The sequence below is a fragment of the Sphaeramia orbicularis genome, chromosome 24 (assembly GCF_902148855.1).
Source record: "Sphaeramia orbicularis chromosome 24, fSphaOr1.1, whole genome shotgun sequence".
NCBI lineage: Eukaryota > Metazoa > Chordata > Actinopteri > Kurtiformes > Apogonidae > Sphaeramia > Sphaeramia orbicularis.
The window spans coordinates 14950048-14964065 of NC_043979.1; the positions used below are offsets into that span (position 1 = coordinate 14950048).

The following is a 14018-nucleotide window of genomic DNA, read 5'->3' on the forward strand; positions in this document are numbered from 1 at the left end:
CTAATGGGACACCAGCAGGGCCCAGGGCGATGGGAAATAATGCATTTGTCCAAAAATTAAGGGTAAATAAACAAGCATGAGGAAATGAAGAGGAAAATAATCTCTTTTACTACTAAAGAGCAGGAGAAGAGGGAGAGCAGAGGGCACATTTATTCCCCACTGATGGGCCCGCTGTGATGTGAATCAAATAGATGATGAGTCACTTGGGTAGATGTTATTGCTAGCAGCTGGTAATTCATCACCGCAGCCTGCTCAGAATGAGTGGGATTGAGTGGGATCTAAGCTCTTGTACAAATCCTCCATGATGCCTCTATCTTGTTCCAAGAAGATGAGAGAGGAGGGAAATATTGTGACGCAATAGCATCTCTCATCTTGCATTCTTATTGTACTTTCATATGTGTGGCCTTTGTGTAATGCATTCAATGACCTGTGTGTGACTTTGTGTTTGTAGTCTTCAGGCAGACACCAGGCCCTAGACAGAGAGGAGAGCATGGCAGCCAGGCTACTGAAAGTTGAACGAGATAAGTCAAAGGTGAATGAATTCAGTTTTAATTGTAAAGGGAAAATAATCTGTTCATGATTTACAGTTTGAAGTGTGCTGCGTAAGTTATTGCTTCATTTATGCCATTAAAATTGGAGTTGTTTGCATTTAAGTCTTCACCAAGGTAGTTAATACATCCAAACATTTTGTCTGACAATTAAATAGAGCCCATGCCTAACACTTCCCTAATTTTGTGTCTGCTCAGATTACTGTATTTACGTTAAAAACGGGAACTCCCAGTAGACCCCAGGAGCTGCATAGCTAATTTTGCACTACTATAGCTTAAGTCAGGTGATGCTTATCTTGTAGTTTCCAATGCATCACACTAGCCTCTTGTTTATACCACATTAATTTCCAAAACAACTGTGCATTATGCATTGCCTTGATGGTGTTATTGTTGTGCTCTCCTTAGATGGAGCAAGAACTGGATAGAGCAAGGAGACTGCTGGAACAGTCAGAGGATAGCAGAGAGTCCCTCGTTCAGCAGGTTTGTTTATATTTGTTTGTACTGTGTATATATATATATGCAGATGCGAGTAAATCCTGTGAGGGGGAAAAAAAACTGTGAAGAGCCTTCTAAGGAAACTTCATTGTGTTTTTGCCAAATGTCATACAATAGGATGTCTCTCTCAATGTGTTTACCCACATGGCTGATGACCCCCAGGTGGAGGACATGCGTGGGGAACTGCTGAGGATGAGAAAGGGGAAGACTGAGCTTCAGAGGGGCCGGCTGGAGACGTCTCAGTCCATTGCACAGCCACATGGCAACCACATTGAGAGGGAGGAGGGAAGAAGTGGACCGGGGGGATCAGGTAACTGATTTTAGGACTATGAAGGTGAGGGAAGCTCATAAAAGGAAGGGCAGAGAAGATTTCAGTACTTTAAAGAAAAGATGGTGCTAAGGGACACAGAACTTGCTTGACTCAAACAGAAGAGGGGGAGAAGCCCTGCAAAACTTACATATTAGTTATTTAGTGTTCATAATAATAATATTGATTTTACAGCATCTGATGGCTTTAAAAAGATTGAAAAAGCTGAAAACGACATATTCTTCTGAAAATGTTTCAAGTTCTGATGTAGTTCTAAAAGTATGTTTTCCTTCCTCTTCATTTATACTATATAGTGCACAGCAGGGGTCACCAACCCTGGTCCTCGAGATCTACTATGTTTTAGATGTTTCCCTCTTCCAACACACCTGATTCAAATGATAAGCCTATCATCAAGCTCTGCAGAAACCTGATCATGACCATCAGGTGTACTGGAAGAGCGAAACATCTAAAACATGCAGGATACTGGCCCTCAAGGGCCAGGGCTGGTGACCTCTGGTGGACAGTGTAGAAGTGCAGTCTGTAATCAGGGTTCCCGTGGGGCCTTAAAAAGTTTTAAAAGTCTTGAATTTCTAAATCGTCATTTAATACCTTGAAAAAGTCTTTAAAAGGTATTGAATTTGATATGGTGGTTCTTAAGTTATGTTACTATAAACTTTTTCACTGTATTGTGTTTAAATGTGTCTGGGAAATGTCCAAACTGCAAAGAAAGTAACGTTAGTCTACTCAGATCCACCTGTTCCAACAATTTATATTGAAATTAGGAACCAATCATCACTAACTTTGTAGCCTCCGGTGAGAAATAACTCAGAACAGTGGGAATCACATATGGGGCCATTATTGTAGCAGTATTATTTGCAAATGCGTGTGGAGAGTTGAGTGTCCGCATCTCAATCTGTCTGTGTGCAGTCGGATTTGCAAATGTGTAAATGAATCTGTAAATGCGTGATGAGATTTGTGTGTCTGTACAACAATCTGCAAATGTGTAAAACAACTTGTGTGTGTGTAATCAGATTTGAAAAGTCAAAGTATTTTCACTACAAGACCCAGAAATACAGACAAATCATTGGTTACAAGTCAAGCGGCGTCTCGATTGGCTCTCTTTACACACGTGAATTTTGCTACACTTCTGCCGCGAGAGATCCACAAATGCGCAGCGGGATTTGTCTGTAAAACCAGGGTTTGCGTGCCTGGGCTCAGGCTGCCCTGGGCTCAGGCTCACAGGCTCCCTCATTCTGGCTGCGTTCGGCTTTGCTCGTTCTTGTACCTGACGTGAGTTTACGTGAGTTGTGCTGAAAAAGATCTTTCACTGTTCATTTTAAAAGGGTCATGGAATCCACCTTGTGAAGAAGAAGAAGATTAATCTTCTTCTTCTTCGATTTTTAGTGGCAGTTGGTGAACCTTGCAAGCACAACTCACGTAAACTCACGTCAGGTACAAGAACAAGCAAAGCCGAACGCAGCCGGAATGAGGGAGCCTGTGAGCCTGAGCCCAGGCACGCAAACCCTGGTTTTACAGACAAATCCCGCTGCGCATTTGTGGATCTGTCACGGCAGAAGTGTAGCAAAATTCACGTGTGTAAAGAGAGCCAATGGAGAAGCCGCTTGACTTGTAACCAATGATTTGTCTGTATTTCTGGGTCTTGTAGTGAAAATACTTTGACTTTTCAAATCTGATTACACACACACAAGTTGTTTTACACATTTGCAGATTGTTGTACAGACACACAAATCTCATCACGCATTTACAGATTCATTTACACATTTGCAAATCCGACTGCACACAGACAGATTGAGATGCGGACACTCAACTCTCCACACGCATTTGCAAATAATATTGCTACAATAATGGCCCCATAATCACAGCATAAATCAATGCATTTTCCTAAGTTCCAGGAGTCACAAATTTTTGCCAGAATCGCCATGAAACAGGCTGTGAAATAGGCATTAAATTTTGTTCTAAGTAGTCTTAAAAAGGTTTTAAAAAATCTTAAATTCAACTTGTAGAATCCTATAAGGACCCTGTCTGACAGACAACATCATGAAGCACTATCTGAAATTTAATGGGGAAAAAAAATGATTTAGTCGTCCATTTTTCTGAGGTTCTGAGTGTGAGACCTGATGATGAAGTATCCAAATGCCATAGATAAATAGCATAAGCCGTAACTTGTATATTGACTACAACATTTGGATGATTTATTATATTTAATCCTCAAAGGCCTGAGCACCTCTATCTGTAAAATATTTAGTAACTCTAACTCATCAGAATGCTTAATTTCAGAAGCATCTTGTCTCATTTGGAACATTCAGAGACTTTGTAGTCAACGTAGAAACACTGATTCACTAGTATTATCCATGTGACAAATGGCAGTACTCAGACATACTTGTTTTTATCTTCAGTTAATGATATATTTTGCTGAAAAAGCCTCTTGCTGCTTTAATGTTTTCTGTTCGAGTAACCTTTGGATTTCCATGGTCAGGAAGCTAAATAAGGAAACACAGAGGTTAATATTCCAGTGAATGGTAATCAATCACTCAGGAAAGATGAAATCCTGAGGAAAAATAGGACGTCAAGAATACCAAAGTGCAGCTTTCTGACAAATATTTCTCGGTCCTCAAGGGCTAAGACCTGAGTTTCATGAAAAAATGCATAATGCAGGGGATAATATAATAAATGGTGATAAACCACTCAAGAAAGATTAAATGTAAAGGAAAAATCATTTGGAGTTCACCCCAAAATTAATTGTAGGTCTTTAAGGGTGAATATTTGCAATCTATATTAACACTGTACCTATAAAATCAGAAATACACTGGACTTGTAAACACAAACAATTTATCAGTAATTCAATTTTTATTGATCACAAGCCATATTTTCAGTTGAATATTTACAGTGTTGTTGCACATTACAGATTTTTTTCATATCGTGCTGGCCTAGTGTATAGATAATTCATCCCAGACAGAACACAAAATGTGTATCAGAGTCTTTGTTAACGGATATGTCCTCCAGCTCTTTGTTCTACTGTCCTTGTCTACTTGCACTAATCAATTCTAATTACAATTTGATTATGTCGGGGTGTGTGTGTGTGTGTGTGCGCGCGTGCTTGTATACGTGTGCAGACCGCACCGATCTGGAGAGAGAAGTGGCAGAGCTGCGAGTTCAGCTGTGCAAGGCTTCGGTCTTAAGTGAAGTTGAAGAACTGAAAAGGGCTTTGGAGTGCCGGGAGAAGGAGAAGGTCCAACTCAGCTTGGAGGTGCAGGTGTGTGCCCTTATCAGCATGCTCACATGCACTAATAATGGCTTTAGTTGAGCTGCTGGGTAGAATTCTTTGCGGTGTACTATAATGCAGCTATTCCCAAGCTTAAGAGTCTTGCAGCCCTCGAGCCCCCCACTCAGTCACCACTCTGATCAACACTTAAGACGAAGATCAAGCATTTTCTTATATCGTTAGCCTCATAGCATAGTTGTATAACTCATACACTATATGGACAAAAGTATTGGGACACGATGAATTTAAGTGTTTCTTTTCTAACAGGGGTCTGGGCTACAAAACTGTAATGACAAATATAATATAGTTTTATATTGTCATGAATATCATATTGATTATTAATATTGATCCTTTATGTCAAATCAGTATGAACAGGACATCTTACAGCTGTATCCATGATGTGTCCCAATGTTTCTGTCCATACAGTTTATAAACATCAATATTTCCTTAAAGTTTAATGGGAGATTTGTCTTCCTAAGTGAGACGTGAAGAAAGTAGCCTAGATGGTTAGTTGTGGTAGAAAATTATTATTTATAATTAGAGCACGGAAAATATCTTAGAAATGTAGAGGTAGAACATTTAAAATTATACTAATGGATGAAAAAACAAAACTAGTGTTGAGAAAAATTAAAAACCATCTTTGAGGCATTTTGGAAGCCAAGGTAACATTTTAAACCAAATTAACCAACGCAATGAAATTTATCCCAATGTAAAACTATATTGTGATATTCGTCTCTTTTTCTTTTTTTTTTGTGGCCATCACCTGAATTCAGCGTGTCCCAATACTTTTATTTTTTGATATGCTAGGAAGATAACAATATATTTCTTTTACGTCAACTGAATCTGAGTGGACGTGGGCTTGCAATAAGGCATTAGGAAATTAAGAATCCATCCATATACACAGTTTGTAAAGCAACAAATCTATGACCTCGAGTGCAAATAGTGAATTGTTACACCTGTATCCTGGCTGTTTAAAATGAAATGATATAAAAACACTCAAATATAGATTTTTACAACATCAAACCCAACAGACAGAAAATACTGTATAATTTGAACCTTGAATCGGACCAACTCTCACTTATCTTTCAGTCTGTCAAGTTTTGATGCAGTTTTTACAATCCCTCACTGTTGGACTCCCTGTTGTGTATGGTTGACGCATTTAATGACACAGAATAAAGTGCACACTCTCACAAATTCATGAAACAATATTACACTTCCTGACAATTAAAAAAAAAAAAAAAGTGGGATAAATGGACATTAGCTTGTAATTTAAATCCCATGCTTTTGCAGATGTTAATGATCATAAATGTTTATGGTAATTTCAAACTCAGAAAATTATAAGTAGCCTCTTGGAGCACACCTGCAGGTCCATCACAACTTGCCAGGGAACCCACGACCCACACTTTGGGAATTACTGTTCTCTAGAATTACTGGGGAACACTAAGAACACCAAAGAAAGCACAGCACATAGATGCTTTTGACTTTGACCATGTCGGCACCTCCACCCTGAACAGGGTTATTTCAGTTTGTCGGGTGCCTCTCATCCGTGGCTGCATCCTCCGCCAACTCCATGCCATTTGATCCTCTTAAAATTGTCAGATGAAGTGACAGTTGGAATAGGAGATCAGAAGTCAACCAGCAGTCCTTTATCCTTCTCAAAGTGGTGCAATGTGTCACTTCTATCACTGTAACAAGACATAAAAAAGTAGGGGTAATCAAGGCTAAGGTTTGTATCAATAAAATGTTAGTAGAAATAGCTACACTTTAAGCATTGGCACTTTTCCTCAGTCTCTGATGTTTCTTTCACTGAAAATGTGTTTAAACTCCCACGCTTCCCCTATTGCCGAGTAGGTGTTAAAAGATGAAGTGGGTGTTTGCATGTATCACCTGGGGCGTCTCTTATGGTTTTTATGTCTAAATCAAAATAGACACGGGAAATGTTTCATTTTATCGGTAAATGAGCAAAAATTAAGTATAATGAGGAGAATAGGGTGAAAGATTCAATTTCCCAGTGGCTTAATTTATACAGCGTCTGAGAGGTCTATGACGAACCAGTCTGTGACTAATTACTCTTAACTGACAGTCTTATTCAATAACAGTACCTACATTGTTCCAGGGTAACCTTACTTGCCCTTACTTTTTACTTCAATCAAACTTGAAACTTCAAAGTGATGGTGTTTTGTTTTTTTTCCTGTAGATATGAAGTTAATCCAGTGCAAGTCTCCTTTCAGACTACTTTTTCAGACCGGTCTTGCAGATAATCCAATTGTCAGCAGCATGTAAACACAGTGTCATCTCTTATGATTTCTCTGTCTTTGCAGCTGTCCTCTTTGCTCCCTTCAATACCATCAGTTTTTATCTCTCCTTAAAATCTCTAATCTTCCTGCTCTCATACCTTTTCTGAAAAAAAAGAAAAAAAAAGAAAAAAAAATATATCTTCATCCTTTCCTCCATTACCTTTTTCTTCCTTTTCCTAGCGTCTAGGATACCCAGTTCATTTTTTCACAGTCCTGTGTCTGCCTTTCTTCTGACTCTCCGTCTTATTCCCTGCATTAACACTCACACAAACACACATGCCCTTGACCTTTTATATTTTCTCTATACCAGGAGTTGTCTTCAGACTTGGCACGGCGGGAGCAACAGCAGCTCCGAATGCTTGAACAGTTGCGGGAAATACAGGTATTACTGTATAAGTGTATAAGTATAGGAAAAGGTCCATGACAATATTGCCAGAGTGTCAGTTTAATTGTAACTTAATTTTAATCAAGATATTTTTAATACCAGGTGATTTCATGTATAGAATGTGTTTGAACCACAAGAATGTTATCCAAGAGACGAAACATTTTCAAAAGAGCTAAACCAGTCCAGCTGAACCGAGAAGAACTACCAAGAATATTGGCTCATAGTTGTTATTAAAATTCAAATTATAATAGGTTTATTACCTCACATTAGGCTATAGGTTAAAAAAAATGAGCAAATGTTGATTTGACAACTGAAAAAGTTATTACAATGACCAACCTATTAGAGGCCTTTAACTTGGTGCACTTATATTGGATCATGTCTATAGGCAACTCATGCCTTGGTTTACATGTCAGTATGCTTTGAGAAATGTCATAAGTATGTCCTCATCCAACTGCAAAACAAATCGACCTATGGGTATAAATAAAAGTAACCTGAACCTGAAATCAATACAGGGTTTCTGTGGGTCATTAAAAAAGCATTAAAAGTCATTAAATAGATTTTGTGAAAATTAACGCCTTAAATGGCATTAAGAAACATTACATTTGATGTCCAGAGGTATTAAAAAGATTAAATACACTTGATGGGAAAAAAACATTGTTTTTCACAATTTATTTTGATTATATAAACATGTAATAATTTTGTTTGGAAGTATAGCGTGATGACTGACAGGCAGAACCTTTAATTGGCTGTTGTTTATGGCTGGTGCACTAAGTCACAACACTGGATGCTTGGAATGCAATGTGCTATGAGCGTGCTCATACTGTGGCAAAAGAGCGGAGGGAATATTAGCAAATGCCGGAAAAATGGGGAAAGGCAAGTTTCAGCAGAAGTGATTGGAGGATGAACTATTCAGAACCTGGTTAAAGCCTGTCGACGGTAAACCATCATGTATATAGAAAACTGTATCTGCAGTTGGACATGGGCATTAAATTTGTTTAAAGTAGCATTAAAAAGGGCATCAAAAAGCATTAAATTAGATTTGCTGATACCTGCAGAAACCCTGTAACATCAATCCATGTTCCAACACGTTAAAAATACACAGATTATAATGGAGATGCAAAGAAAAATTCTTCATACATTCAATCATCCTTTCAGAGCCAAGAGCAGGAAGAGAAGAAGGAGATGGAAGCATTACTCCAGGAGAGCAAGAGGAGCAGAGATGAACTAAAGACCAGGGCCCAAGAGGCTGTACGTCAATGGAGGGCAAAGTGCAAGAGACTGCAGAAGGAGCTGGAGGACGAAAGAGCCCAGGCTCAATACCATGCAGACAAGGCCTCGCAGGTGGGTTGAGACATGTGCATTCATTACACAGGGTTTGACACCACGGCATTCAGTTGCAGTTGTGGCTAATTAACCTCTGATCTTTATAATATGAGCTATACTTCCACATTGAAGGAAGTCCATCAGGGAACCGAAGGCATAAAATACTGTCACTGGTATTCTTCATTTTACAGAGAGACCATGTAAGAAGCACAAGGAAAAACATTATTTTGCTGTACATTAGTCATTCACATCGAGTCTGTGTGTATGTTATAATCAATTTAATAGTAATATATCAAAATTAGGAGTCTGTCCCTCTGTGTTTAAGATAAATTATCTGGGTAGTCTCCTACTTTTTTCTACCTACCTGAAAAATGTGAAACACAATACAAAATATGTACTTACACTAGCACTGTATAATCAACAAACTGAATTTTTATACCATCGAAGCTGATGTAATTAGTTTAGATCGGCATCCACAGTAGTAATGATACCAATTAATCTCAGGTACTAATCTACTGCATCTGTGTTTTTATCGGGAAGAAAATTTCAGCTCTTTGTATTTGCACATGCCTGCACAGCACTCTCATCAGCAGTAGAATCCAGCAGAAGTGTACCAGACCATGGTAAATCTCACTACAGCACGCTGTCGGCACCGGTGGGTAACTGCGGCACAAACACCAGTCAACATCACTTGTTGGCTTCCGGCTGTTCTGTCTGAAATGTTCGGCATAGCAGTGCTGCTTCTGGCTGGTTTAGCAGCTGGCTGGCTGGCAGCACTGTTAGCAATAACCGACTCTTTGCTGCATTTGCTTAACAGTGAAGTCTGGTTTACCTATGACTACTTTTAGTTTTGACAGCATGCTCATAAAAGTAAAATGAAAAGAAGCATGCACAATGTTGTACAGGAAAGGATTAGGAAATGAATAGATTTACAGTAGGATAGATGACAGATGTGTAAGAGAAAATAACCAAATACTCTTACCTGATATGCAGTATTTATGAAAATGTGTAGTATAATTGACCTGGACACTTTTTTTTAGTTGAGCTGGGCACATAAATAAGAATAAAAAGCATCCTCTGTGCCTTAAAGTCATTTAACTGGATGCATTCATCCATATTGAATGCTACATGCAGTCCTCCTGTGAGCAACACAAAGGAATGACTAAATACTTTTTTAAAACCATCAATATAAGTAATCTATAAAAATACTCTGGAGCTTTTTATTGATATTTCTAATCAACCCAAAGAACTCTACAATAGTAGAAACAAAGTGTAAAGTAGTCCACACATTTTTGCGCTGTTTGTTGTTATGGTAGTGCTTGGTTCAAAAATTAATGTCTGTCTGTTGTTATCACCTTGAAAGTCACCTCCCAATGATTTTCATTGTGTTTGAACTGAGTGAGTCACCTTCAAACTCAGTCAGCAGCCTCGGCCTCAGACAGACAGGCAGACCGACAGGCAGACGGACTCCCACCTGGCATGCTCCACGTGATGTGAATTAATTACAGAATCATTTCTGCCCCCTTAATGAATTAGGGGAGAGAATCAAGTGCTCAATTAAATGATTAGGTTCTGAGCTACAGCAAAGTCTTTGCAAAATCCAGTCAAAGCCAGAGTATTAGAAGCAATCTGCCTTGAACAGACCTGACCATTGTCCCTTATCAGGAAGCTGAGAGCTAACATTTTCCTATCAGTGCCAGAGCTGGTACTGCATATGTTTCCTTCTCTCTCCCTCTCTCTGTCACTCTTTCTCTGGCTCTCATTATTGGTAGCATTTTTCTTTGTACTCCATCTTAAGCTTCCTCTTCATTTTGTCATTCTTCATTTCCCTTACCTCTGCCTTCTCTCACCCAACCCTTCCCTCTGGTGTTCTTGTACCCCCCCCCCCCCCCCCCCCCCCCGCCCAAACCACCACCTCCAGGCAGCCAGGGAAAAGGACAGCTCTCAGGCCCAGCTGAAGGCGCTGATCCAGCAAACTGAGGCGGCCCGCAGGGAGCTCGCTGAAATCCTAGGCCGCTTGGCCCAACGCGAAGAAGAGCTCCATCGCAAGGACGTGGATCTGTCCGAGACCCGCCAGCGCCAGTTGTCACTGGAGCAGGAAATCAGGGAGGTGTGGAGATGAACAACCAAAAATAGAAATTTCTTCCTCTAATGAGAGTCAGTAGCTGTGTTTTAAAAATCTTACATGCCTTGGGTTACCTTGGGTTAGTTTAACAATGTGCATCTGGTAATTTCTGAAATCTTTTTATTCTTCCCCGACATTTACATCTTTTTGGTCTGCTGGATACAGAAGGATTTTAACATACTCATAATCCATACATTGTTATTTTGATATTATTGGACACTATAATGTTATAGTTTTGGGGCATTTTTTGACATTATCAGAGTCAACATTGTGTCAACATAGACTTTAAGTATATATCAGGGTTTGTGCAAGTCCTAAACTAAGTCTAAAATCCACAAATCTGAATGTTAGGCCTTACAGTGTCTTGAATACTATATCAAGCAGAAGACTTATGTATCAGATTTAGTGTTTGGTTAAAGCTTCCTTCTTACTGCAACTCATGGATGAAAACACTCGAATAAGGAACTCTGGGTCTAATGACACTAGAGTCATGTGGGAAGTCAGAAAACAAAGCTGCTGTAAAAATCCCCCAAAAAAACTCTGGTCCTGTATTCACCTTACCAAAAGCACAACAAATTGTATTGCCAGCGTGACTGGATACGAGACCTGCAGAAACCATTATCTATAAAGTTTCGGAAATACTTATTAGACCGCTTGTGATTTTTCTTTAAAAAAAAAAAAAATAACAACCCTCCAACACTGCTATTTTTGTTTCAAATAAATCAAACCAGCTAAATAATAACCTCTGTTTATAATGGAGATGATAAAATCTGGTTAAAAGAAAATGAATTTAATAAATAATTATCCAAGTAAAAATTCTGTTCAAAAAGATAACATACTGAAAATTGTAAAATTACTGAATTTTACATTAGATCATCAAAAACCATGGAGACATTATTATGTGCATCATTTAAGCAGAACACAATAACTATTAAGGGAAGAGGAATGTGTGATGTGGAGAAGATGGTCATTCTGGAAGAAGTAGAAAATTCTACTTGGTATCACAGTGATTTGAATAATTATTCCCAAATCTGTATTCTCTTCCCCAAATGATTGTGTTTTGTGGCGATCTCTTTATGCTCTTGTTCAATTAAACAATATGCAAAACAGATCATTAGTTAGAGAGAGGCATTAGATGGCTCTTACTGGGTTCTGAATAACACTTTAACTCCTAGGTAAGGGAGGCCTCAGCTGCCCTAGAGGAGGAGACTCGGAATCAGGCCGCCATCCAGGCCAGACTGAGGGAAGAGAACCAAAGACTGGAGGAACGAGCTGACACCCAAGCCCGTCATCATCAGCGAGAGGAAGACAAACAGGTGGAGCTCCAGGCTGCCCTGAAGCAGATGTCCTCGTCCCACGCTCAGCTATCCCAGCGGTTAGCTGAGGAGGAGAGCTCCAGGAAAGACCTGCAGAAGGGCGCTGCCGAATTACAGGCCAAACTTAAAGCAATACAGGAGGAGAAGGCGGCGCTGGGGCAACAGCTGCAGGTCGAGAGGGAGGTTCATCGGAAGGAACTGGACAACATGAAAGCAATAATGGAGGACAGCAGGTCAAAGAAGGACCGAGATGTGCAGGACATGCTCAAACTCTGCCGACATGAGCGGGAAGAAATCCAGGCACAGATGAAGGAGGTGAAGGTAGGCCACTGTATGAAAGTACGGATTAATATGTTTTTCCAAAGGGGATAAATGCAGATGACAAATTAAAGGAAAAACAAGATGAAGTGTCTTGTGGTGAGGGGTTGGGCTTACCATGTGCATGTGAACAGCTTCAGTCCACCTAAACAGTGATTCTCTCTAATGGAAGAACGAACAATATTCCTCCAAAAGATTTTCCTTCATGAGGTGTTGAGAAGACGGTGTTGGTGAGCACTGTTCCAGTCAAAGTCAATCAAAGGTGTTGATGGTCTTCATGGTTATTTTAGATGACGGTTTTGAAAGGTTTTATTTTGTATTTTGGATGTTGTCATTTTGGTGATTGGGAGCAAGAAAAGACAATATTTGGACAAGCATGTGGAGCTAAAGTTAAACTACTTTCTAGATTTTAACACATAAAGTTGCATTTGATAATTATGCTGTATTATATAAATACAGTAATTAGTATAAATAATGGCAGTACAAAATGAACAATGCTCCAAATATAGTTACTGCAGTTACAGACAGTATTGGGATTAGCTACCATTAAATTTTAAGAAACATTTACATAATTAAATCTCCATTTCACAGTTTTATTGTATAACCTCTACAGCTAGTAGAGTTCTTTCTCAGGAAAAGTCATGTTGATTAGCAGTGAAATTTCATCTTTAATGTGAATGGGCTGGTCACCCCTGTCAGCGGACCATTGATCATAGCACCCACCACCTGTCACCACCACCAGCCACTCTCTTAATCCTGCTTAACTTTACACCACGTTCTAAAATATTGGGCTGTAAATATGCAGATTTCTGCTGTTGGGAATGGGAGTGTCTTACCTTTTGGAGTCAGCCTCAAATGGCAGCAGTATTCTTTTCACTGTATTTCAGTCATGGCTGCTGCTTGCCTGAGATCTGGTGGCAGTGAAGGTCATGGCATATGATCGACATCATTTTTCTACTTAACAAGCCATTCAGTGAGGCCTCATGCTCTATGGATAGGGGGTATCATCAGCCTGGAGGAGACCACTCCCTCCAGGTTTTTCATTTAATTTGTCACCCATCTGTGTATTCAGACATACCTAAATGCCCTCCACACGCAACTCGTAGCTCACATATCAGATGTTTCACACTCGCTTAATTTGTCAAGTCTTTTGAGATTGCAAGGTCATAAGCCAACCAAAGAGAAGGCATGGATCATAGAGTGCTGCTCTCTAAGTGACATTTAGAATATCATTGGCACTCACTTTGAATTCAGCACAGGGTAACATGCCTCCGCTACTAAACATCTGGCATATTTCCGACTCAGCGAGACACAGACAAAATTCTCATTTAGAGTACTTTTCTTCATTGGCCCCGACTCTGTCCTCAGAGGACGGGTGAACCGAGGATAGCTGAGCCCTTAATGGTGTGTGGTGCCCCGTGGATCCTCACGGCTATTCCAAAGCTCTGAGCGTGAATATTTAAAAACCCCGATATCAGACCTCCAAAGTCTCATCAAGGCAGCGTTGGAGATAGGGGACTCCACTTCACTTACCTCCCCAGTACCCCACCACCACCACCCCCTCCCTCTGTTCAGTATCTCCAAAGATGAGTCCTCTTGGGTACATTGTTTCTTAAGGGGC

The 14018-nt window shown here is 39.8% G+C and overlaps 1 protein-coding gene across 1 annotated transcript in view; it reads left to right on the top strand.

The window, feature by feature from the left end:
* Positions 1 to 14018, top strand: part of cep128 (centrosomal protein 128) — a 47912-nt gene that overhangs the window by 11254 nt on the left and 22640 nt on the right. The window contains exons 8-15 of the mRNA XM_030127831.1: positions 452 to 532; positions 954 to 1028; positions 1206 to 1353; positions 4485 to 4624; positions 7241 to 7312; positions 8471 to 8656; positions 10560 to 10748; positions 11939 to 12400. Of these exons, the coding sequence (XP_029983691.1) occupies positions 452 to 532; positions 954 to 1028; positions 1206 to 1353; positions 4485 to 4624; positions 7241 to 7312; positions 8471 to 8656; positions 10560 to 10748; positions 11939 to 12400 (1353 nt within the window). The remainder of the gene's footprint in view (positions 1 to 451; positions 533 to 953; positions 1029 to 1205; positions 1354 to 4484; positions 4625 to 7240; positions 7313 to 8470; positions 8657 to 10559; positions 10749 to 11938; positions 12401 to 14018) is intronic.